At 53.4% G+C, this 26,924-nt stretch overlaps 1 protein-coding gene across 7 annotated transcripts in view; it reads right to left on the bottom strand.

Annotated features, from left to right (window-relative positions):
• Positions 1-18,981: 18,981 nt before the first annotated feature.
• Positions 18,982-26,924, bottom strand: part of EHMT1 (euchromatic histone lysine methyltransferase 1) — a 111,445-nt gene continuing 103,502 nt past the window's right edge. For all 7 annotated transcript variants that reach the window (XM_070456755.1, XM_020888447.2, XM_070456738.1 and 4 more), the window contains 6 exons: positions 26,648-26,725; positions 25,832-25,947; positions 24,394-24,480; positions 23,866-23,944; positions 20,207-20,382; positions 18,982-20,125 (listed from right to left, as the gene is read on the bottom strand). In XM_070456755.1, coding sequence (XP_070312856.1) covers positions 19,960-20,125; positions 20,207-20,382; positions 23,866-23,944; positions 24,394-24,480; positions 25,832-25,947; positions 26,648-26,725 — 702 coding nt within the window. In that variant the 3' untranslated portion in view covers positions 18,982-19,959. The remainder of the gene's footprint in view (positions 20,126-20,206; positions 20,383-23,865; positions 23,945-24,393; positions 24,481-25,831; positions 25,948-26,647; positions 26,726-26,924) is intronic.

The raw sequence follows: 26,924 nt of genomic DNA, 5'->3' as shown, positions 1-26,924 counted from the left end.
GGTCCCAGCTCCTGTGTGGGGTCCTGGTTCCTGGACTGGGGGTCCCAGCTCCACAGTGGCTTCACCAAGTCAGCCTTAGAAGCGCAGGGAGCACGAAGTTCCCGCCAGACTCGGTTCCTTTCTTGTCGCTGGAAGTTAGAGCTGCATCAGTCTGCCAGCCTTTCGTACTCCTTCCCAATTTATCTCTAATGACAATAATGTCTATTTACCATCACGTAACAACACCTAATAAAATCCTGGTACATTTAATCCCAGCTGTATCTGAGATGAACCTCAAAGACATCACCCTAAGTGAAAGAAGTCAGACAGAGAAGGCCACCCACGCGTGACTCTGCTTTATGAACTGTTTCCAGGGAAATCCAAAGAGACAAAGAGTGGACTACAGGTTGCCAGGGGAGGAGGCAGAATGAGAGACTGGTAACATGTTCCCAGTGTCTTTTCCGGGTGATGAAAATTTCCTGAAATTAGTGCTGAACCGTGAACTTCCAGATGTTCAAGCTGGTTTTAGAAAAGGCAGAGTAACCAGAGATCAAATTGCCAACATCCGCTGGATCATCGAGAAAGCAAGAGAGTTCCAGAAAGACATCTATTTCTGCTTTATTGACTATGCCAAAGCCTTTGACTGTGTAGATCACAATAAACTGTGGAAAATTCTGAAAGAGATGGGAATACCAGACCACCTGACCTGCCTCTTGAGAAACCTGTATGCAGGTCAGGAAGCAACAGTTAGAACTGGACATGGAACAACAGACTGGTTCCAAATAGGAAAAGGAGTACGTCAAGGCTGTATATTGTCACCCTGCTTATTTAACCTATATGTAGAGTACATCATGAGACATGCTGGGCTGGAGGAAGAACCAGCTGGAATCAAGATTGCCGGGAGAAATATCAATAACCTCAGATATGCAGATGACACCACCCTTAAGTCAGAAAGTGAAGAAAAACTAAACAGCCTCTTGATGAAACTGAAAGAGGAGTGTGACAAAGTTGGCTTAAAGCTCAACATTCAGAAAACTAAGATCATGGCATCCAGTCCCATCACTTCATGGCAACTTTGGGGAAACAGTGGAAACAGTGGCTGACTTTATTTTTCTGGGCTCCAAAATCACTGCAGATGGTGATTGCAGCCATGAAATTGAAAGACACTTACTCCTTGGAAGGAAAGTTATGACCAACCTAGACAGCATATTAAAAAGCAGAGACATTACTTTGCCATAAAGGTCCGTCTAGTCAAGGCTATGGTTTTTCCAGTGGTCATGTATGGATGTGAGAGTTGGACTATAAAGAAAGCTGAGTGCTGAAAAATTGATGCTTTTGAACTGTGGTGTTGGAGAAGACTCTTGAGAGCCCCTTGGACTGCAAGGAGATCCAACCAGTCCATCCTAGAGGAGATCAGTCCTGGGTGTTTATTGGAAGGACTGATGTTGAAGTGGAAACTCCAGTACTTTGGCCACCTGATGTGAAGAGCTGACTCATTGGAAAAGACCCTGATGCTGGTAAAGATTGAAGGCAGGAGGAGAAGGGGATGACAGAGGATGAGATGGTAGGATGGCATCACTGACTCAACAGACATGAGTTTGGGTGGACTGCGGGAGTTGGTGATGGACTTGGTTGCCTGGCCTTCGGCAGTCCATGGGGTCACAAAGAGTCGGACACGACTGAGCGACTGAACTGAACTGAAATGCTGGCTGAACAACACTATGTATTAGAAGTCACTGAATTGTACATTTTTAATGACTAAAGTGGTAGGTGTTATATTATGCTTATTTTACTTCAGTAAAAATATGTAAATAGAAAGTGTAAATAATTTTTTAAAAATAAGGATATTCGGGTCCTTTTCATCTCTCTGGCTTCCCTGGTAGCTCAGTTGGTAAAGAATCTGCCTGCAATGCGGGAGACCTGGGTTTGATCCCTGGGTTGGGAAGATCCCCTGGAGAAGGGAAAGGCTACCCACTCCAGTATTTTGGCCTGGAGAATTCCATAGACTGCAGTCCATGGGGTCTCCAGGAGTCAGACAGGACTGAGCAACTTTCACTTTCCATCTCTCCACCACCAAAGTCATCTTCCCAGTTGTTCAGCAAGCGGTGTCGACTACCTCATGACTGCTCCCTGCAGGCTTGACCGTGTCGCAGCTGCCCACAGCTCCTCTGTGGCTTCCCTGGGGCACCGGCCCTGCCACTCTGGGCCCCCTGCTCATCTGACATCAGCCCCGTGGTTCACAGGCCCCTAAAGATGCCACCTGCTGTCCCTAAGCCTGACAGATGCGCCCACCCCGCAGATACAAGCCAGAGCCCACAGCACCAGCAACTCCCAGGCGCCCACTGGCCTGCGCTGGGCTCCCCCTGCCCTCACCCCCCGGAGCACTCTTGGCGTCTGCCGCCCCGCTTCAGCCACGGGGCTGCAGGCGGCACCTCCCTGCCAAGTGCTGCTGAGCACCCATGGCCACCCCCGACTGTGACGCCGCCTCCGTCTCCAGACCTGCAAGCGTCCGGGTCAGAGTCAGCCCCCGCTAAGGGGCGCTCTATCCAGGTAGCTCCCAAACCTCGTCTCCAGGGCGGATTTCCCTCCTGAGCGCCAGACCTGGGGATCCACCTGTTTCTAGACATTTTCCCAGGAGAAATGGGAGTCTGAAAAGGATGAAGGAAGGGAACTGACAAATATATAACAAAAGTTAATCTAAAAGTGCGAATAAATAAAACGAGGACAAAGAGAATAAAAGAACAGTCCCAACAATATAAAAATGGACAATAATCAAATTGTGTAGCCCATACAGCCCTGAAAGGAAATTGCAGATATACTGATGTGAATACAAACTACCAGGAGAGCAAAAACGGCTTTTAATCTTCGGGTGCAGGGACACCCAGCCTGGAAGCCGCATGTGGCTGACAGCAGGGTCGTCTGGAGACAACGCGCCAACACTGCATGGCCACGGACTGAAAACCACCGACTCAGGGAGATGCCGCTGAACTGGACTACAGAAGAAAGCGAAATTCTTGTAAGGCAGAAGCAATAAAGAACCTAAAAGCTAATATACATTTTTAAATAACCCATCATAAAAAGGGAAATAAACACATTTAGAAAAAATTATTGGACTTCCCTGGTGGTCCAGTGGTTAGGAATCCACCTGCCAACACTCTCCAACAGTAACTGCAGCAATATCTTTTTTGATCCATCTCCTAGAATAATGGAAATAAAACCAAAAATAAACAAGTGGGACTTAAACTCAAAAGCTTTTGCACAGCAAAGGAAGCAATAAACAAAACGAAAAGACAAGGCACAGGGCAGGAGAAAATATTTGCACATGATGTGACTGATGAGGGATATGAATCTCCAAAATTTACAAACAGTTCATGATGCTTAGCAGCATCAAAATGAACAAACTAACCAACAAATGGTCACAGGACCTAAACAGACATTTCTCCAAAGAAAGAAATACAGGTGGCCAAGAGGCACTTAAAAAGAAGTTCAACATCGCCAATTATTGCGGAAATGCAAATCAAAACTACAATGAGACATCACCTCACATCAGCCAGAAAGGCTAAGATCAAAAAATCCACAAACAATAAATGCTAGAGAGTGTGAGAAGAAGGGAACCCTCTTAAACTATTGGTGGGAATGTAAGTTGGTACAGCCACTGTGGAGACCAGTATGGAGGTTCCTTAAAAAACTAAAAATAAGCTACCATATGACTCCGCAGTAACAGTCCTAGGCATATATCTGGAGAAATATCTGATCGGAAAGGGTACATGTACCCCAATGTTCACAGAAGCACTGTTTACAATAGCCAAGACATGGAAGCAACCTAAACATCCAACGACAGAGGAATGGATAAAGAAGATGTGGTTAGTCAGTTCAGTCATTCAATTGTGTCTGACTCTTTGCAACCCCATGAATCGCAGCACGCCAGGCCTCCCTGTCCATCACCAACTCCCGGAGTCCACCCAAACCCATGTCCATCGAGTCAGTGATGCCATCCAATCATCTCATTCTCTGTCGTCCCCTTCTCTTCCTGCCTTCAATCTTTACCAGTGTCGGGGTCTTTTCCAATGAGTCAGCTCTTCACATCAGGTGGCCGAAGTATTGGAGTTTCCACACTTCAACATCAGTCCTTCCAATGAACACCCAGGACTGATCTCCTCTAGGATGGACTGGTTGGATCTCCTTGCAGTCCAAGGGGCTCTCAAGAGTCTTCTCCAACACCACAGTTCAAAAGCATCAATTTTTCAGCACTCAGCTTTCTTTATAGTCCAACTCTCACATCCATACATGACCACTGGAAAAACCATAGCCTTGACTAGACGGACCTTTATGGCAAAGTAATGTCTCTGCTTTTTAATATGCTGTCTAGGTTGGTCATAACTTTCCTTCCAAGGAGTAAGCGTCTTTTAATTTCATGGCTGCAATCACCATCTGCAGTGATTTTGGAGCCCAGAAAAATAAAGTCAGCCACTGTTTCCACTGTTTCCCCAAAGTTGCCATGAAGTGATGGGACCGGATGCCATGATCTTAGTTTTCTGAATGTTGAGCTTTAAGCCAACTTTGTCACACTCCTCTTTCAGTTTCATCAAGAGGCTCTTTAGTTCTTCACTTTCTGCCTTAAGGGTGGTGTCATCTGCATATCTGAGGTTATTGATATTTCTCCCAGGAATCTTGATTCCAGCTGGTTCTTCCTCCAGCCCAGCGTTTCTCATGACGTACTCTGCATATAAGTTAAATAAGATGTGGAACATATATACAATGGAATATTACTCAGCCATTAAAAAGAATTAAATAATGCCACCTGCAGCAACATGGATGGACCTAGGGATTGTCACAGTGAGTGAAGTCAGACAGAGGAGGAAGATCGGACGACGTTCCTTATATGTGGAATCTAAAAAGAAATTATACAGATGAACTTACAAACCAGAAGAGACTCACAGACTTAGAGGATGAACTCATGGTTGCCAGGAGGAGTGGGAAAAGAGAGTTAGGGAGTTCGGGATGGATATGTATACTCTGTTTTACTTTACATGGATGACCACCAAGGACCTACTGTATAGCACATGGAATTCTGCTCAATGTTATGTGGTAGCCTGGATGGGAGGGGAGTTTGGAGGAGAATGGATACATGTGTACCTATGGCTGAGTCCCTTCACTGTTCACATGAAACTCATAAGATTGTTAACTGGCTACCCCCCAATACAGAATAAGTCTTTAAAAAAAAAAGAATCCACCTGCAATGCACGAGACGTGGGTTTGATCCCTGGGTTAGGACGATTCCTTGGAAGAGAAAAAGGCCACTCACTCTAGTTTTCTTGTCTGGAAAATCCCATGGACAGAGGAGCCTGGAGGTCTATAGTCCATGGGGTCGCAAAGAGTCGGACAGGAGTGCGTGACTATCACTCACTCACTAGAAGCTTTAGGGACCCAAAGGGACCACTGATGCAAATGAGGAGACAGACTGGGAGATAAGGGCTTTGGAGCACACGGTCTGGGCCATATGGCCCTGGGCAGGGCCCTTACTGTCTGTTTCATCATTTGTGTTAGGGGGTGGGGACAATTCCCACCATATAGAATTCTGGGGGTGGGGACAATTCCCACCATATAGAATTCTCACGAGAACTAAATGGTCATGTATGTAAAGCACATTAGAACAGTACCTGGACATAATAAGCGCTGTTTGTTTAAAAAACAGTAAGAGGTTTAAAAATATTACATATTATCATCAATATATTCTTTACATAAAATATCTGCAAGAATATTCATGAAACTGTTAAAAGCGATTAGTCTGAGAAAGACACTGGAAGTGAGTTGAGCTTTGACTTTTCTCGTCTCCGTACTGTATCTATGATTGACTTTTACTATTTAAAAACCCAAATCATAAGGAAACAATACATACATGAACAGAATAACACAATGGAACAGTATAACAGAATAAAAAGGAGTGTGTGTGTGTGTGTGTATGTGAACATAAATCTAGTGGATGAGGTTTAAGATTTGTGAGAAAGGAAAGATAAGTCAATAAATGGTATTACAATAATTGGGTATAGTTAAAGCTATGGTTTTTCCAGTATTCAGGTATGGATGTGAGAGCTGGACAACAAAGAAGGCTGAGTGCTGAAGAACTGATGCCTTCAAACTGTGGTGCTGGAGAAGACTTTTGAGAGTCCTTGGACAGCAAGGAGATCAAACCAGTCCATCCTAAAGCAAGTCAACCTTGACTATTCATCAGAAGGACTGATGCTGAAGCTCCAATAATTTGGCCACCTGATGGGACGAGCCAACTCACTGGAAAAGGCCCTGATGCCGGGAAAGACTGAAGACGGGAGGAGAAGGGGATGACAAAGGATGAGATGGTTGGGTAGCATCACTGACTCAATGGACAAGAGTTTGAGTAAACTCCAGGAGCTGGTGGAGGACAGGGAGGCCTGGCGTGCTGCAGTCCCTGGGGTCACAAAGAGTCAGACACGACTGAGTGACTGAATGACAAAAACAATTTGCTTTCAAGTTGGAAGAAAATATAATTCTATCATTCTTTTGCTTCTGGCCACAGTGAAATAGCGGGTACTAGATAACCATCCTGTCATAAAACTGTAAAAATGGGCAAATATATATGAAACTATTTTCAGGCATTGGACAACAGAGAGTCCGGGATACTCATTCCTGGAAAAAGGAAGACATGGGCATGCGTCTCACACTCACACTCACCCTGGCCCAGCTGAGGGGGACGACTTCCCACCAGAGCACAAGCAGGGGAACTGAGCAGAGTCACGTTCTCCTGGCAAGGCTCCCAGACAGGAGTCAGAGGCTGGGGACGCAGAGGGGCAGACTTTGAGGGGGCAGATACCAGAGATGCAGGAGTGAACAGATAAGGAGCGCCAGAAACCCACACAGGGGAGCCCGGGGCCTCGGGCCGGCAGATGCCCTGTGCGAGCACGGGCTCCACAAAGTGGGGGCGGGGGGCTCCGCAGCTGTGCCTGCTCCGCGCCACGCTCACCCGGGACCGGGGCCATCCGCGTCCTGAAAAGGCTCCGCAGCTGTGCCTGCTCCGCGCCACGCTCACCCGGGACCGGGGCCATCCGCGTCCTGAAAAGGCTCCGCAGCTGCGCCTGCACCGCGCCACACTCACCCCGGACGGGGGCCATCCGCGCCCTGAAAAGGCTCCGCAGCTGCGCCTGCACCACGCCACACTCACCCCGGACAGGGGCCATCACCCCGGACAGGGGCCATCCGCGCCCTGAAAAGGCTCCGCAGCTGCGCCTGCACCGCGCCACACTCACCCGGGACCGGGGCCATCCGCGTCCTGAAAAGGCTCCGCAGCTGTGCCTGCACCGCGCCACGCTCACCCCGGACGGGGGCCATCCGCGCCCTGAAAAGGCTCCGCAGCTGCGCCTGCACCGCGCCACGCTCACCCCGGACCGGGGCCATCCGCGTCCTGAAAAGGCTCCGCAGCTGTGCCTGCACCGCGCCACGCTCACCCCGGACCGGGGCCATCCGCGTCCTGAAAAGGCTCCGCAGCTGTGCCTGCACCGCGCCACGCTCACCCCGGACGGGGGCCATCCGCGTCCCTGAAAAGGCTCCGCAGCTGCGCCTGCACCACGCCACACTCACCCCGGACGGGGGCCATCCGCGCCCTGAAAAGGCTCCGCAGCTGCGCCTGCACCACGCCACACTCACCCGGGACTGGGGCCATCACCCCGGACAGGGGCCATCCGCGCCCTGAAAAGGCTCCGCAGCTGCGCCTGCACCGCGCCACACTCACCCGGGACCGGGGCCATCCGCGCCCTGAAAAGGCTCCGCAGCTGTGCCTGCACCACGCCACACTCACCCCGGACGGGGGCCATCCGCGCCCTGAAAAGGCTCCGCAGCTGCGCCTGCACCGCGCCACGCTCACCCCGGACCGGGGCCATCTGCGTCCTGAAAAGGCTCCGCAGCTACGCCTGCACCGCGCCACGCTCACCCGGGACCGGGGCCATCCGCGTCCTGAAAAGGCTCCGCAGCTGTGCCTGCACCGCGCCACGCTCACCCCGGACCGGGGCCATCCGCGTCCTGAAAAGGCTCCGCAGCTGCGCCTGCACCGCGCCACGCTCACCCGGGACTGGGGCCATCACCCCGGACCGGGGCCATTCGCTCCCTGAAAAGGCTCCGCAGCTGTGCCCTAAGCAGCACCACACTCACCCCGGCCGGGGCCATCCGCGTCCTAACAAGCGCAGGAATCCTGGCCGCACCCTCCGCGGCAGAGGCCGAGAGTGTAGACGCCCACTGTCAGCGTGAAGCCACCCTTGCCCTAAACTAGCGGCCACTTTAGACCTCCCTCCAAAAAAGACATAAAATAAAGAGATGATCAAGCTCATCTAAAAGTAAAGTAACTATTTGCCAATGCTTCCCAGAGAAAGACAACTCCAGACCATTAACATAGGATTCATACTGCCCGTTATCCAATTAAAAATTATCACCCACGGGAAGCAGTGTAGAATCGTGACAACTAGGAGAAAGAGCAGTCAACAGAAACAAAACAGATATGACAGGATTAATACAGACGCGTTAAAAACGCCATCATAATTATGTTCAAAGAGTTAAGGAAAAACATGAATACAGTGAAGTCACAGAGAGTGAATCTCAAAAGAGAAACTGAGGCCATGAAAGAACCAAATGCCATGTCCAGAATGGGAAATCATGAAAAGTTCACGGATGGGCTTAACAGATGTGACGCTGCAGAGCAGCCACGGATTTCTCATCAGAAACAAGGCAGCTCAGAAGGCAATGACACGGCATCGTCACACGACTGAGAAGGGAGCGTGAACAGTCAACCCGCGGTTTTAGACCCACTGAAATAAGCTTTAAAACTGAGATGAAACAAAGATACTTTTGCACAAAGAAAAGATGAAAAAATTCTTTGCTGAAAAAATCTATGCTAAAATGTTTTTTAGATGTTTTCAGGCTAAAGAAAATGACAATAGTTGGAAATCTGGATTTGCAAAGAAAAGGAGAGCACTGGAAACTGTAAATGTATATAATGTAAAATACCTTTTCTCTCATTTTTTAATTTCTTTAAAAGACACCAAACTTCAAGTTTCAGGTCTGACATGTAGACTTCTTAAGTGAACACGCCCAACATCACAATAAGAAAAAGGCTGAAACAGCTGAAACCAGTGGCTTTCCCTGAACCTGTCAGAGAACTGAGGTCACAGCACAAACCCCTCCTGGACTCTGGAGACAGGCAGGCATAGACAGCCCTGGCCGAGACCCACTACTGGGCCTGAAACCGCGGGAGCCATAAGCTGGCAGGAACACCGAGTTACTCGAACAAATTACCAGAGGCAGAGAATGAGCTAGGATGGGAGTGGGAAACTCCCGGGCCGGTGTCTTAGGGGGCCTCACACTTTGGGGTGTGCCTCTGGGAGCAACACCAGGTTCTCACAATAAAGAATCAAGAACACCCCTCGCGCTTCTCCTTGATGAAGGGAAAGCAGCCATGTGAAATATACACGGTGTGCTCTTCATAATAGCTCGGGAAGCTCAGAGAACACAACAAATAAATACGCAAAACCACATTTAGGCAGAAAACCAAAAACAAAGAGAAAACTTTGACGGTAGCTAGGGGAGTTGGGGAGAACACGGTACCTACACAGGAACTAAGATAAGAATTACACCCAACTTCTCCTCTGAAACCATGCGAGTAAGAAGAGGGTGGAATGAAGAAGTGCTGAAAGCAAACTCCCCACCAACCCAGAATTCTATCTTTGCTGATGTTCAGTCGCTCAGTCGTGTCCAACTCTTTGCGACCCCATGGACTGCAGCACGCCAGGCTTGCCTGTCCTTCACCATTTCCTGGAGTTTGCTCAAACTCATGTCCATTGAGTCGGTGATGCCATCCAACCATCTCGTCCTCTGCCAGTGAAATAATCATTCAAAAGTGATGGAAAGGACTTCCCTGGTGGTCCAGTGGTTAAGAACCCAACTGCCAAGGCAGGGGACCCGGGTTCAGTCCTTGACCTGGGAGGATCCCACATGTCACAGGGCAGCTAGGCCTGAGCACCACGACCACTGAACCTGAGCCAGTGCTCTGCAACCAGAAGCCCACGCTCCACAACTAGAGAGCTGCCCCCACTCGATGCTAGAGAAAAGCACTAGAGCAGCAGAGAAGACCCAGGACAGCCAAAAATAAATACGTTTTTAAAAACTGAAGAAGTTAAGACTCCCATACGAATGAAACCAGAATTAATCACTGGCAAGCCTTTGTGCCCTCTGATGGATGAGGATAAGAGGCTTGTGGAAGCTTCCTGATGGGAGGGATCAGCTGAGGGGATAATCTGGTGGGCAAGGCCATGCTCAGTAAATCTTTCATGCAATTTTCTGCTGACGGGTGGGGCTGTGTTCCCACCCTATAGTGCGCCCAGAGGCCAAACTGTGGTAGGGGTGATGGCAATCTCCTTCAGAAGGACTTATGCCAGCATGCACGCCTCCCAGGACATCTGCAGTCAGCGCTCCTGACCCCGCGGCAGGCCACTGTCAACCCACGCCTCCGCCAGACTCCCAAACATGCCCAGGTGAGTCTGGCTCAGTCTCTTGTGGGGTCACTGCTCCTTTCTCTTGGGTGCTGGTGCACGAAAGGTTTTGTTTGTGCCTCTCATCCTTCTCCATCAGAGGGAGGACAGAATGAAGACCACAGTCACAGAAAGCTAACCAAGCTGAACACATGGACCAGAGCCTTGTCTACCTCAATGAAACTAGGAGCCATGCTGTGTAGGGCCACCTACACAGGCGGGCCCGTGGTGGAGAGTTCTGACAAAATGTGGTCCACTAGAGAAGGGAATGGCAAACCACTTCAGCCTTTTTGCCTTGAGAACCTCATGAACTGGATGAAAAGGCAAAAAGACATGACACTGAAAGATGAACTCCCCAGGTCTGTAGGTGCCCAATATGCTACCGGAGATTAGTGGAGAAATAGCCCCAGAAGGAATGAAGAGATGGAGTCAAAGCAAAAACAACACCCAGCTGTGGATGCATCTGCTGGTGAAAGTGAAGTTCAATGCTGTAAAGAACAATATTGCCTAGGAACCTGGAATGTCAGGTCCAGGAATCAAGGTGAAATTGGAAGTGGTCAAACAGGAGATGGCAAGGGTGAACATCGACAGTTTAGGAGTCGGTGAACTAAAATGGACGGGAGTGGGAGAATGTAATTCAGATGACCACTATATTACCGGTGGGCAAGAATCCCTTAGAAGAAATGCAGTAGCCCTCCACAGGCAATAGAAGAATCCGAAATGCAGTACTTGGAGGCAACCTCAAAAATGACAGAATGATCTCCATTTGTTTCCAAGGAAAACCATCCTATATCACAGTAATCAAATTCTATGCCCCAACCACTAATACCGAAGAAGCTTAAGTTGAATGGTTCTATGAAGACCTACAAGACCTTCTAGAACTAACACCAAAAATAGGTGTCCTTTTCGTCATATGGGACTGGAATGCAAAAGTAGAAAGTCAAGAAACACATGAAGTAACAGGCAAGTTTGGCCTTGGAGTACAAAATGAAGCAGGACAAAAATTAACAGAGTTTTGCCAAGAGAAAGCACGGGTCACAGCAAACACCATCTTCCAACAACACAAGAGAAGACTCTACACGTGGACATCACCAGATGGTCAAAACCAAAATCAGATTGATTATATTCGTTGCAGCCAAAGATGGGAGAAGCTCTATACAGTCAGCAAAAACAAGACCAGGAGCCGACTGTGGCTCAGATCATGAGCTCCTTATTGCCAAATTCAGATTTAAATTGAAGAAAGTAGGGAAAATCACTAGGCCATTCAGGTATGACCTAAATCAAATCCCTTACGATTATACAGTGGAAGTGACAAATAGAATCAAGGGATTAGATCTGATAGAGTGCCTGAAGAAGTGCCTGATGGAGGTTTGTAACATTGAAGAGGAGGTGGTGATCAAAACCATCCCCAAGAAAAAGAAATGCAAAAAGGCAAAATGGTTGTCTGAGGAGGCCTTACAAATAGCTGAGAAAAGAAGAGAAGTGAAAAGCAAAGGAGAAAAAAAAAAAAAAAAAGATAAACCCCTCTGAATGCAGAGTTTCAAAGAATAGCAAGGAGAGATAAGAAAGCCTTCCTAAGTGAACACTGCAAAGAAATAGAGGAAAACAATAGAATGGGAAAGACTACTAGAGATCTCTTCAAGAAAATCAGAGATACCAAGGGAACATTTCATGCAAAAATGAGAATAAAGGACAGAAATGGTATGGACCTAACAGAAGAAGATGTTAAGAAGAGGTGGCAAGAATATACAGAACCATACAAAAAAGATGTTAATGACCCAGATAACCACAATGGTGCGATCACTCACCTAGAGCCAGACATCCAGGAGTGTGAAGTCAAGTGGGCCTTAGGAAGCATCACTATGAACAAAGCTAGTGGAGGTGAGGGAATTCCAGCTGAGCTATTCCAAGTCCTAAGAGACGATGCTGTGAAAGTGCTGCACTCAATATGCCAACAAATTTGGAAAACTCAGCAGTGGCCACAGGACTGGAAAAGGTCAGTTTTCATTCCAATCCCCCCAAAAAGCAATGCCCGAGAATGTTCAAACTACTGCACAACTGCATGTATTTCACAATTTAGCAAGGTAATGCTCAAAATCTTTCCAGCTAGGTTTCAGCAGTATGTGAACTGAGAACTTCCAGATGTACAAACTGGATTTAGAAAAGGCAGAGGAACCAGAGATCAAATTGTCAACGTTCGTTGGATCATAGAAAATGTAAGAGAGTTCCAGAAAAACATCTACTACTGCTTCATTGGCTATCCTAAAGCCTCTGACTGTGTGGATCACAACAAACTGTGGAAAATTCTTCAAGAGATGGGAATACCAGACCACCTGACCTGCCTCCTGAGAAACCTGCCACCTGTATGCAGGTCAGGAAGCAACAGTTAGAACTGGACATGGAACAACAGACTGGTTCCAAATCTGGAAAGGAGTACATCAAGGCTGTATATTGTCACCCTGCTTATTTAACTTATATGCGGAGTACATCATGAGAAACGCTGGGCTTGATGAAGCACAAGCTGGAATCAAGATTGCCAGGAGAAATACTAATAACCCCAGATATGCAGGTGACACCACCCTTATGGCAGAAAGTGAAGAAGAACTAAAGAGCCTCTTGATCAAAGTGAAAGAGAAGAGTGAAGAAGCTGGCTTAAAGCTCAACATTCAGAAAACTAAGATCATGGCATCCAGTCACATCACTTCATGGGAAATAGATGGCAAAACAATGAAAAAAGTGACAGACTTTATTTTCTTGGACTCCAAAATCACAGCAGATGGTGATTGCAGCCATAAAATTTAAAGACGCTTGCTCCTTGGAAGAAAAGCTATGACAACTTTAGACGGTGTATTCAAAGGCAGAGACATTACTTTGTGGACAAAGGTCCATATAGTCAAGGCTATGGTTTTTCCAGTGGTCATTTATGGATGTCAGAGTTGGACCATAAAGAAGGCTGAGTGCCAAAGAACTGATGCTTTTGAACTTCGATGCTGGAGAAGACTCTTGAGAGTCCCTTGGACAGCAAGGAGATGAAACCAGTCCATCCTAAAGGAAATCAAATCTGAATATTCATGGGAAAGACTGATACTGAAGCTGCATCTCCAGTACTTTGGCCACGCGATTTGATGAGCTGACTCATTGGAAAAGAACCTGATGCTGGGACAGACTGAAGGCAGGAGGAGAAGGGGACGACAGAGGATGAGATGGTTGGATGGCATCACCAACTCGATGGACATGAGTTTGGGTAAGCTCTGGGAGTTGGTGATGGACAGGGAGGCCTGGCATGCTGCAGTCCATGGGGTCACAAAAAGTCAGATATGACCGAGTGACTGAACAACAAACCTTTGTGCAATAAAATAAATGAAATTCTTCAGAGAAAAGAAAAATAGAACTAACCAGAAGGTCAAATCTACATGATGAGAGTCAGAGAAGGAACAAATTTAGCAAAAGGACAAAATTGTAATTTTCTTAATCTTACTTATAATTTAACCGTGTAGTGGGTGACTGCAGTATGTGGAAACAGGAAATGAATGATGACAGCAGTGCTGTAATAGATGGGAGATGAATGTGGGGATGCTCTGCTTTAAGGGGGCTGGGGCTGGAGCAGCAGGGACTGGGGTTCTTCCTGGGCAATGACAATGTTAATACTGTGACGACGGCTGCATGCTACCATGAACACGCTAAAACCCACTAGATGGGAAACTGTAAAGCGTATGGCGTGGTATGTACTTGTATTTCCATAAAGCAATTACAAAACAGAAACCAGTGAGAGAATGAGTAGACAAGGTACAAACTAAGAATAACGCCAGCGACTAGCTAGTAGAGCAAAAACAGCACCTTGGGGCATAAACTCTAGGGCCTACAGTGAACGACAGCTGGGCAGGCGGGCCTGTCCCACTGGAAGGAAAGCCCTCACATGGGCGGCGGCCTGGGTGACCCCGCCAGAGAGCAGGCTGCAGTCAGCTGAGAGGGAACCCCAGAGGAGCCAGCGAGAGACGGGGACAAGAAAGGTCGCGCTAACCGGCCAACGGAGCGGGCAGGGCAGATCACAGAACACACTCAACCACAAGACAGCCTGCAAACAGGGAAAGGCGCAGGGAGAGGACTCGACAAGCAGAGAACAGTGAACGGGCGGGCTGAAGTTTTAGAAAACCAGCGGAATCGGATGGGCGCAGGGAAGGTACCAGCGAGCCGGGGACATCTCACGCCACAGAGTGAGATGTGCTCAGCGAGAAACAAGAAATCTTGAGAGGGTGCCACCACGTCCAACCTTTGACATTTCAACTACTGAATAATGAGTGACGGACTGTAACCCACTGGATGTCGTACAACTCGTGAGTGTGTACCCCCAGGAGTAACTGGAAAGTCTGATGAAGGATGGGATCTTTCTCCCACAAAGTATTTATGAATTACAACAAGAAAACCAAAGCTGTGGGGAAGGCTGAATCTCAGGCCAATGATCTCAAGCTTGCATATCAATAAGTGGACCAAACATAACTTGTGGGCCTCCCAGGCCACAGGACCCAGTACCATGTCTGACATGTCCCTGCCAAGACGCAGCCCCAAACCCGGCCCTGAGGAGACAGGAACAGACTGAGGACTTTCGACAAGAGCACAAATCCATCCTCTTCACGGTCAAGTACATGAAAACAGGCTGATGGGCCTGCTCTGGCTAAAATGACAGGAGATGTGATAGCCACACAGAATGGCAGCTGAACGGGCAGGGGCCGCCCGGGGCCTGAGGGTCACCATCCGGGTGCCGGCGGTGCTGGGGCATCGAGGAGGAGGAAATCTGTTTCCTGATGACTCAGAGAGAAAACACTGTCTGTATTATGCTTGCAGTTCTCCATAAATTTGAGATGGTTTCAAAATTTTAAAGTATACATTAAGCCAAGGAATACAGATACAATGGAATCCACGGTGCAAGTTTCCAATTATAGAAAGGTCTAGAGCAGGAGATGTTGGTCTGAAGGCTCAGGGCAGGTCAGTGCCCCAGGGCAGGTGGGTGGACCATGCAGGGGCAGCAGGGAAGCCTGAGGCAACAAAGACAGTCACCATGTCCTGATCATGGACATGGCCACGCAGGCACAGACACTGCTAAAACTCGTGAAACATGCAGGGCTTCCCTGCTAGCTCAGCTGACCAAGAATCTGCTGGCAATGCAGGAGACCCCAGTTCAATTCCTGGGTCGGAAGATCCCCTGGAGAAGGGACAGGCTGCCCACTCCAGTGTTCCTGGGCTTCCCTGGCAGCTCAGGCGGTAAACTCACCTGCAGTGTGGGAGACCTGGGTTCGATCCCTGGGTTGGTAGATCCCCATGGACAGAGGAGCCTGGCGACTCACTTTTAAGAAACACTTAAAATGGGTGCATTTTCTGATATGTCAACTGTATCCCAATAAAGACTTTAAGTTTAAAAAAAGGTTTCCCAGGTGGCCCAGTGGTAAAGAATCCGCCTGCCCATGCAGGAGACCTGGATTCAATCCCTGGTTCAGGAAGATCCCCTGGAGAAGGAAATGGCAATCCATTCTAGTATTCTCCTCTGGGAAATCCCATGGACAGAGGACCAGCCCAGGGGGTCACAAAAGAGTCAGACAGGACGGAGCAACTAAACAGCAACAATGTGACAAAGGACTTGCAGCAGCGATAAGTAACTCCTACACTCGGTGGATACACAGGTCAATCAGAAACATACACCGGGCTCAACAGACACTGGCAAACAAGACACTTAGGAGGCGACAAGCTTCTGCAAAGTGCCCAGCATCACAAGTCAGCAGATGCCAATCAAAGCCACAGCGAGATCCTCCAGGACAGGCCGACTCAAAGACCAGCACACAGGCCGCCCCAACAAGCCCACTTTCAGATGCACCTGAGACACAAGGATGCTTGCAGCGGCCGTAAGCGACAAAAGCCCCCAGATGGAAACAGCACAGGTGGCGGGACAAACAAGCTTGGTGATTCCCACTGAGGGTGCGCCTCGGGAGGAAGAAGACACATGAGCCAGAGCTTTATGAAAGTGAATGGAAAACAGCTGAGCAGAGAAGCTTGACAGAGCACCTCGCGAGTCCCCAGATGTGAGGTTTAGAACAGGGACTGCGTCTCAGAGGCGGGACCAGCTGGGGAGGACGGAGGCGGGGGGGTCGGGGGTGCGTTTCTCGGGGATGCAAACAGCCTGCACCTCCACAGGAGAGGTCACGGGGCAACGGCGTGGGTCAAAGCCTGCTCGGTTGCACACAGAAGAGCCATGCGCCTCACTGTGCGGAGGTTAAGTGTGTGAGCTGCTCAGTCTGACGCTCTGCGACCCCATGGACTGCAGCCCGCCAGGCTCCTCTGCCCACGGAATTCTCCGGGCAGGAACACTGCAGTGGGTTGCCATTCCCTTCTTTAGGGGATCTTCCTGACCTGGGGATCAAACTCAGGTCTCCTGCAGTGGCGGGCAGTTTCTTTACCCCCAGGCCACCTGGGAAGATTATTCCTCCATGTTCATATTTAAGATTTTTCACACCACATACCAGATAAACTCCACCTGGATTCAAGAGTTAAACTTGTAAATATAACACTGAACAGGTACTAGAGAACATTTTTATAATTTTTCTCTTGGCTACACCACAAGGCATGAAGGATCTTCCAATGGGTGATCGAACCTATGCCCCTGCAGTGGGAACACAGGCTCCTAACCATTGGGCTGCTAGAGAAGTCTAAGAATATGTTTGTAGTTTGGAGATGAAGGTCTTTCTAAATATGGTACAAAATTGGAAATCACAAGCAATATTACCATAAAAATGTAAGTTCACCATGAGTAAAAGGATACAATATATAAAGTGAAGTGAAAGTCACTCAGTCATGTCCCACTCTTTGTGACCCCATACACAGTCCATGGAATTCTCCAGGCCACAATACCAGAGTGGGTAGCCTTTCCCTTCTCCAGGGGATCTTCCTGACCCAGGAATCGAACCAGGGTCTCCTGCATTGCAGGCAGATTCTTTACCAACTGAGCTACCAGAGAAGCCCTTACAATATATAAGGAGACCACACAAATCAATAAAAGAAATATAAACGACGCAATTAAATTTTACAAGGCAACTCACACAGGAGGGAAGGCCCGTCTGTCATTAATGTGACGTTCGGTGTTAGCAGCGAAGCAGCAGCACTCGGGTCCTCTTCCTCCAACAATTAGAGGGTGGTGTGGGCGGAGGGTAACCGCACAGGCGGAGAAAGACGAGGCTCGGAACCCTCTTCTCCGCCCGTCTACCTCAGTGGAAACGCGAGCAGCTGTCGGGAAGTGTGGAGGAGGCCACAGTCTGGACCTAGGCAGGGGCAGCCGCAGAGCTGGGCAGGCCGGGTCACAGGGACCCCCAGGCAGGCAGGCGACTGACAGGTCTGCCTTGAAGAGTGAGCGACCAGGTGAGACCCTCACGCTCTACCCAAGTACCCCCACCCCACAGGAGGCCTCTGGCCTGCTCCCACACCCTGGGCAGCCCCGCAGGGGAGCATCTTGGCGGTGGGGGCACCAAGGAGCGGTGCAGACCCCGCAGGACCAGAGAACACACGCAGCTATCCAGCACCCGCTGCCGAACTGCCCCGTGGGGAACCCCCCGCCACAGGCCTCCCCTACACCCCGAAGTTTGCAACTGGACGGTATCTCAAGTCAACAAAGCGCTGTCTGGGCACTGGCCCTGCCCCAGCACAGAACCAGTGGACGCCTCTGCCCCGGGCTCGGAGCCTGGTCCAAGGGGCACATGATCTCAGCCTGAGGTCCAGCTGCGGGTGGGCCCTCCAGTCAGCACAGCCCCTCCTGGGGTCCAGGCGCTCCCAGGAGAGAAAGACAGCAAGTCTCCAGGGAAAAGAGGGCTTCCCATGCAGACCAGTCTCAGCTCGGTCCCCCGGCTCCAGACACGGGGCCCCGGTCCCTGTCCACAGGGAAAACACCCTGCTTGGGCTGTTTGCAAAATGCACGTTCTGGACAAAAGTTCGGAAGAGTCTATCTGAATGACTTCTGGGTATAAAAAGCAGAGCATTCAAGCTGCTTCCTGAGTGTGAAGGTGAGATATGGGACCAGAGGTTCTGTAGACGCCGGCCTGGCCAGTGAGAGGGGGACAAGCCCAGCTCTGCCGTCCCCAGCTTCCCCGCGTCCGTCTCCAGCCTCACCGTGTCTAACTCCAGCGTCACCGCGTCCGGAGATCCACTTCCAGCCTCTGGAGCGCTTGACACACACAGATGCCCCCACGCCCACATACAGGTACACACACCCCCCTGAGGGCTGCCTGGGGAGGGACAAGCCGCATCCTCCTCCAGGGATGAGGGGGCTGTAGGCCCACCTGCTCGGAGGCGGCACAGGGCTGGGCCTGCCCGCTGGTCCCCAGGGCTGCGTGGGAACCACAAGCACCGCGTGACCCTCGCAGGAAGCATGGGTGTCTCGCAGAAACCAGCTGAAACATGATACCATGATAAAGCCTCATTTAAAGTACTTCTTTTTTTTTTTTTATTGATTTCATTGAAAACAGAACAAGAAATGGTCTGAGCCAAAAGACTGCTCTTAGAACTGTCAAAAACATTTTAACAGAAAAAATAAACATGACTGCATCATGAATGTTTTAGAAGAGTTGCACAGAAAACCCACTGTTACTGCACTAATTACAGTGTTTAAAAAAGTATATGCCAAAAAAAAGTATATGACCTGGCAGGCCATCACGCAAAAGGTGACGGCGATTTTATTCACACTACAAGACTAACATCTTAAAAAAGTGTTTCCTGCATTTCATTCTAAAATCACTTTGTTCTCTTTATACAGTTGATAGTTTATTTTCACATGGTGAGTAGAAACCACATCAGAATCAGCACCGTTGTCTGTGTTTTTGTGTTTATTTCTTGTTTGTCCTAATGTCCAATAATGGTAGAAAATAAATCAGTTTATTCATCATCATAGCATGTGGCTTAGAAATCAATAGGAGGTGCGGTGCTCTGGGGCCATGGCCATCCTGCACCCCAAACCGCCCCCTCGGAAAGAAACACGTGAGAGGTCTGGTGTATAGGACTAGATATAGGATTTCTTTAAAAAGCAAACCCACGTTTTCTCCAAAGTCAGCAGTGGCTCGGCCCTGACCTCGCAGGGGTGGTGGGCACGGGGTCTGTGCCGCCCGGAGCCAGCACCGGCCACACGGGCCGCGGCGGGCCACACGGAGAGTCCGGGCCGACAGGGCGCGGCCCCCAGCCTGGCAGTGAGCCGGGAGCGACGGCACGCGGGGGGAGACGAGAAACGTGGAGCAGAAAGACCACCGTCGGAAACTCACGGCGAGGCCGGCGAGGAGCCCAGGCGTCCCCGCGCAGCCGGGCCCCGCCCCCCGCGGCCCCGGGCAGGCCAGACGGTCTCCTGCATGCCTCTCCGTCTTCCCCAAACCACAGCGAACGGCGTCCACCTGGGCGCCGGACGGCGCTCTCATAGCGGGTCGGCGGGCGAGGAGCTGGTGTCGGGCAGCCCGTCCTCCTGGGCGCCGGCCTGCCGCTGGGCCAGCGCAGCCCCGGAGTGCCGGCACTTGGGGGAGCCGCAGCGGCAGCTGAACAGCTTGCCCTTGATGTCCCAGAAGCGTTGCCCATAGTCGAAGCTGCGGAGAGAGAGCCCGGGTCTGGGCCTGTGCCCCGCCCCCAGTGCCGCCCTCCCACCCGCCGCCCGCCCGGGCACCTACCCCAGCTGCTCCCCGGCCTCAATCAGGCGGGTGCTGAAGAAGGCGATCCGCGGGAAGCGCAGGTCCTGGTGGGACATGAACACGCGCACGGGCACCAGGTTGGGCTCGCAGTGGTGGTTGATGAAGCGGCTGACGTTGCCGTAGAAACGCGCGTCGATGCAGTACAGCTCTCCGTCCTGGGGGAGACACGCGCTGAGCATCCGGGGCGGGGGCGGGTGCCACCCCGCCCCGCCCCGGCCGGAGCGCCCACTCGGCGAAACGGAGCGCAGATCCGGGGTTCACGTGGACGGCGATGCGGGCACCCAGAGAGGCGCCAGGGTCCATGAGGACCACAAGGCAGCACAGGCCCTCAGGGACCCGGTGATGGAGGGGGGAGGAGCGCCACCCAAGAGGCAGGGCAGAGGGACAGATGGACGGGGAGACGGAGAGAGGGACGGGGGACAGAGGGGGAGAGGGATGGAGGGACAGAGAGAGAGAGGGACGGGGGACAGAGAGAGAGAGGGGGACGGGGGACAGAGAGAGAGAGGGGGACGGGGGACAGAGAGGGGGGGGGACGGGGGACAGAGAGAGAGGGGGACGGGGGACAGAGAGAGAGAGGGAGGGGGACAGAGAGAGAGAGGGAGGGGGACAGAGAGAGAGAGGGAGGGGGACAGAGAGAGAGGGGGACGGGGGACAGAGAGAGAGGGGGAGGGGGACAGAGAGAGAGGGGGAGGGGGACAGAGAGAGAGGGGGAGGGGGACAGAGAGAGAGGGGGAGGGGGACAGAGAGAGAGAGGGGGAGGGGGACAGAGAGAGAGAGGGGGACGGGGGACAGAGAGAGAGGGGGGAGGGGGACAGAGAGGGAGGGGGACGGGGGACAGAGAGGGAGGGACGGGGGACAGAGAGACAGACAAATGGGGGGACACATAGATGGATGGAGGGACAGAGAGACAGATGGACAGGGAGACAAGAGAACGGGGAGTCAGAGGAGCAGAGGGCGGGGTCTGCCAGGTCACTGCTGAGGGGACTTAGCCAACAGCATCCTTCAGGGTGGTGGTGACCCCGTGGGCACAGACAGTGGCCAGGAGCCAGGCCTGACCTGACCCTGAGAAGAGGTCTGGCCTCAGCTGAACCCTGAGAATGCCGCGTTTCCCCTGGAAAGACCCCAAACACCAGAGCGACGCTGTGCCGGGAAGGGCCCCCTGGAGAGGGGCAGGGCCCCGCAGCACCGCCGTGTCTGCAGGCTCTGACCTCCCACCCAGGGGGGCGGGAGGGGCCACAACTGGTCTGATTCTACCCCCTTTCCTGTGGCATTACCCACAGAGGCCAGAAACGGGAATCCTTGCAGGAAGGAAGCTCCCTGAGCTATACGAGAGACTCAGTGGCCACAGAAGGGGTCCCTGTCCAGGTGCAGGAGGAAGGAGCGCAGGGCTGGCCCCACAGCAGCAGCATCCACACCGGGACCCGAGGCGGCCGGGCCCGCCCGAGTCTGCAGGGCCTGGGCAGCCCCCAGGAACGCAGGACTCCTTGGGGAAGAGCACGGGCTCCTCGGCCCAGCGGCCCCCAGTTCCAGCCCCGACACGCCCCCACACTTCCCACAAGGTGCATCCTGGGCGCTCGGCGGCCCATCCTGAAGGCCAGACTGCGCGTCCGGTCCTGTAGATTCCCCCCACAAGAACCACCGCGACCCTCCGGCAACAAACATTGCTCGGGCCTTTAAAACACGTCCTTTCAGACGAACATGTTGCCCTTTCAAAGCTTCTCTGATCAAAAACCACCCACACCTGGTCCTGCAGCGAAAACGAGGCGAGAGAGCCCATGCCCACTTGAACCCCTGCGGCACAGCTCTGAGGTGCTGGGTGTGGGCACCCAGGGAGTCAGGTGACAAGGGCAGAGGACAAGTGGGTGGGTGCTTGGAAGGTTCTAGAACAGCAAGGAGATGGGCAGATCCGCAGCAGGAGGACAGGTGTTGTGACCCAGGAAACACCCGGACAGCAAGGCCAGAAAGTGCCCTGCTGCCTCGGACGATGGGGCTTGGGGGGAACCACCAGTGGGTGCGGGCACTCTGAACACCAGCGCTCGGAGACGCAGGCACCCAGCGGGTGGGGGCACTCTGAAAGTCAGTGCTGGGGGTCTCAGGCCTGAGCTGGAGTGGCGGGGGCCGTGGGTGCATCCGCCCTGTCATGTGCCCAGAGTGAATGTGTCGCAGGACTGAACACCCGTGGCCATGTGGGCTGGGCAAAGCGAGGAAGAGACCTCCCAGAGTGAGCGGAAGGCCTGCAGGGCAGCCGGCCCCTCTGCGGGTCACTCTGCCGGGGCCACTGGGGCGCCCAGAACGGCCCTCCCCCCGTCTCCCGACAGCGAGCCCTCGCCCGCCTGTGGGGGGCTGTGAGAATCAGACCGGCAGCCTGGTCTGCAGAGGCGGAGGCGGAGACAGGCTGGCGACATCCAAGCAGCAGCGGGCAGAGAACCTCGGGGGTTGAGCTCCACGGCGAGGCCGCCCGGGGCAGTCCCGGCTGTGCCGCGTGCTGGGCAGCAGGGCCGGGCTCACCGCAGGGGAGGCTGAGCCGGACTCAGAGGGGGCAGCTGCAGCTTAGTCCCCGCAACGCGACCATGTGCTCCCAGAGGAGGGAGCCTACGCCCTGATGCCCTTCAGGCAGGTTTGGAACCCAAACAAAAACCAGTTAGGAACAGGCGGCAACAGGTAAGCAGGACGAAGACCAACAGGGACCCCAGAAACAGACCACAGGGACCCCAGAGACAGACCACAGGCGGGGGGAGTGGTGCCCGGTGGCCGCGCTGGGGCATGCGTGAGCCATGGTCAGAGGGACGCACCGAGTAAGCGGTGTGAGATACATCCCGGGTGTGATGGCCCACAAGGTGAAATCACCCTCTGTATTACTCCAGCAAGTAAGGGAGAGGCTGCGGGAGCAGAAAGATTTCAACAGATGCAGAAGAGCACTGAATATAGCCTCGAGCCCACCATGTGACTCCTGACAACCTTGCAGCGGAGCTCTGAGCACCCACAGCCCGTGGGAGCCTGGGGTCTGGAAGCTTCCTTCATCCAGAGCGGGAACGGTGGCCTGGCCGGGAGGGGACCATGTCCGCTCAGCAGGGCACTCAGAAGACACGGCACACTGGGCGGGCATGGGAGTGAGCGCCTGGCTTCACCCCGACCCACAGAAAGGGGCTCGGAGGCTCAGGCTCCTGAGGAGGACCGAGCACTTGAGGGCCCCCGCTGGCAGCACCTGTGAGCTCCAGTGAGTTCCTAGGTCAGCCTTGAGGAATCAAGGAGCCAGGGCAAAGCAGAGGGCAGCTGTGCCAGCTCAGAAACCCCTGGAAACCAGGGCCCGGAGTGGAGAAGCTGGAGTCCAGCGACCCCGCCAGACCCTGGGAGGGAGCTGGGACACGGAGGACTCCCCGGTCACACGTGTGACCCTCAGTGCACACGGAGCCTCCACCCTTGCTCAAAGGGCGGGCTCAGGCTGCAGAGCTGCGTCCCAGCCCCACGCTCAGGAGGCTAGCGGGACAGACAGGGCCTCTGGGCCCCGTGACGCCGCCGCAGGCACCTGAGCCCAGCAGAAGGGCCAACAGCAGCCAGGGCTGCCGAGTCTCCCTGCCCGTGGGCACCACCACACCACGGTCCCCCGGCGCCACACCCTACCCCTCAGGCTGCGTTACCTTGTTGTCAAGATCAAAGAGGTAAGAGTCTTCTTCCCGCACGTCGGCCTCCGAGTCAGAGATGAGCTCCCCGACGTACCTGTGGGTCAGGGTGGGGTGGTGAGAACGTGGCACCTGGGAACCTGAAGAAGCCCCATGCAAGGACGATCTGCTGTGAATCAACAAGGACTGAACCTGGGCCCCAAGATACAACACAGAAACCCTCTGATCAGGGTCCAAAGTGACCATCCCTGGGAATCACGAACGAAACCCTGACAGACCTTCTGAAACGAGCTCCAAGCTGGGGAGGAAGTGCAGGCGAAAGAGCAGATGGGGCAGGGGCACCCGCCGCACGAGCCACACAGCCGACCTGGGCAGCCCCGCCTGGCAAGTCTGCACCACGAGGGCGGGGGGACTTGCCTGGTGCCCCTCCCCTATGCTGCCCAACCCCCGCCCCCGCCACTCCGAGACCAGAGGGGCAAGGCCCGGGAGATGCCCACCCACCCACCCTGTAACCACAGGGGCAGGGCCCGGGAGAGCAGCACTCACTCGCAAACAAAGGTGCCCAGCGGGATGTCCTGCAGAGACCGGACGCCCCAGCCCATGTTCTGCGTCCGATAGAGCTGCAGCCTCGCCCTGGAAAACACAGCTATGTCCCAGCTCACTCCGCTCAGGAGTGACATGCGAGGTTTGGGAGTAGAGGGCAGAGAACACCGCCTTCGTGCCTGGAAGCGCTTCAGCACCAGGTGAGGGAGCAACAGAGACTCCGAGCAACCCCAGGCCCTCGGCCCCGCCCACCCTCCCTGTGCTGCAGGGTCCTGACCCCAGCGCCCAGCATGGGACCAGGCTGGCCAAGCCTCAGCTGTGACAAGGACCAGGCGGGTGAGCAGCCTGCTAGCCCTGACTGGAACGCAGCTGGGCGCAGGCGGTGTGCGAACGGCAAGGCTGAGCTGAACTCTGGGGGCAGGGGGGGCCCCCCCCCCCCCAAGAGTCAGGGCATCCACCTGCCATCTGTGTTCCGGGGCCCTCGAGGGAGACGAGCATGTCTGTCCTCTCCCCAAGGACGTCCAGCCACACACAAGGACACAGAAGTGTGGGCTGCTCACAAGGTGCAGCAAAGCTACTTACTGTTAACAGACACCGAAATCCTGAGGTCAGTAACACTCAGCTAAACTTACAGAGAACATAAATCTGCCCTTATGACCTTAGACTTTCCAACTCTCGAGCATTCCACAGAAAAAAGCTCCACGATCACAGCCCCAGGGTCTGGCTCTGGGGGGCCAGCAGACTAAACACCCACATAGCTAATCGACAACAGGTGTCACAACTAGACGCCACCTCCATGACACAAAGGGCGGAGTGCACGGGGACCCAAGTGTCCACACAGGCTCGGACTCGTGAGCCTGGAGAAGGCGGCTCATGGGAAGCCCGGCTCTCGCCTTTGGGCTGTGTGACCTGAACCCATATCTGAGCAGGTAGGAAACACGGCTTCTGCTCTTTACAACAGCCCTAACACAGGCCAAGGCTCCTAGGAACATGCACGCACACGCATGTGCGCACACACACACAGCTTCTGCTCTTTACATCAACCATAACACAGGCCAAAGCTCCAAGGAACGCACACGCACGCACACACACACGGCTTCTGCTCTTTACATCAACGCGAAACACAGGCCGAGGCTCCAAGGAACATGCTCGTGCATACAGACACACACACAGAGCTTCTGCTCTTTACATCAACGCAAAACAAAGGCCGAGGCTCCAAGGAACATGCACGTGCAGACACACACACACACACAAACACACACACATGGCTTCTGCTCTTTACATCAAACCGTAACACAGGCCGAGGCTCCAAGGAACACACGCACACACTAAACACACGTTCTCCTGTCTGTGGACACACGTGAAACCTGTGAGCTGCCCAACGGCCCAGACCACCTGTACCCTTGACCACTGAGCTCCTGGTGCCGCCGGAGGGGCTCACCTGAGGCCGTTCTGCACCACGCGGTTGCGGCAGGTCCTCCAGCAGGAGCAGGCATGGTTGCACTCGAACAGCAGGGGTGGCTCTGCCATGTTGAACTCGGGCAGCAGCCGGCCGTCCTGGGGCAGACACGAGAAGGGCTCGCCACCCACAGCAGGGCCCCCGCAGACGAACACACCCCCAGAATGCTGGCTTCTACCCGGAAGGAGTGGCCAAGAGTCCACATGGCTGGTTCCTGGTCCCTTACTGACTGGCCTGCCCACCTTCCCCGCATCCTCTCAGCCTCCTGAGGCCCCTGCAGCTTGCCCTGTGGCCTCCCGCCTGGACCGCCTGCCCGCACCTCCTGCCCCTCTGCAAACACCCACTCTGGAGGGACCCACCACCCTGTTTCTGTCCGACACCCGGGACGCCGTGAACCGCTGGGCTACACCAGGCAGAGTCTGAGGCCCTGGCAGCTTCAGGGGCTGTTCTGAGGGTCACAGCTTGCCGGCCCCGCCCCTGTCAGCACGATACATCCTCAGAGAGGTGCCGGTAGCCCTGCCCACAACTCCTGAGCCTCTAGTTTGGGTGACCCTGATGCTCCATCTTCCCTAATGACCCTGTGCCAGCAGCCTCCATGTAGGGCCTATGTGCCCTCCTCACCCCAGTACACCTCGCTCCTGCCACCAATAATGACCTCTGAACCCCAAACCAAAGTCGGGGGGTTCCTGCCTCAGCAGCACCCTCCCAGCCCCGCAGCTGCCTGCAGCCAGGCTAGCGCCGCCGCCCTGGCCCCCAGTCGGCGCCCCCTGCACCACCCCCACTCACCCGGGGGCTCACCTTGTCGTACCAGCAGCGCATGCTGAGCTGGCCGCACATGCAGTTGCTGGAGGAGCAGTCGTCGATGCACACGCAGTACTGCGGGGAGGGCCGTGTCAGACAGTGCCCCGCCCCACAGTCCCATGCCATCCCCAGCTCTGGGGGCGGTCCTCAGGACGCTGGGGCCTGCAATCTCCCCCGAGGAGGAGGTGGAGAGGACACGCGGGTCCCGCGCAGGGCTTGTGAGGGGGGAAGGCTGGGGCCTGGGCTCTTGGCCCCGGGAGCGCGGGCGAGCGGG

This window comes from Odocoileus virginianus, chromosome 2 (assembly GCF_023699985.2).
Source record: "Odocoileus virginianus isolate 20LAN1187 ecotype Illinois chromosome 2, Ovbor_1.2, whole genome shotgun sequence".
NCBI lineage: Eukaryota > Metazoa > Chordata > Mammalia > Artiodactyla > Cervidae > Odocoileus > Odocoileus virginianus.
The sequence above is the reverse complement of the archived record's forward strand: the minus strand, read 5'-3'. Positions and strand labels throughout refer to the sequence as shown.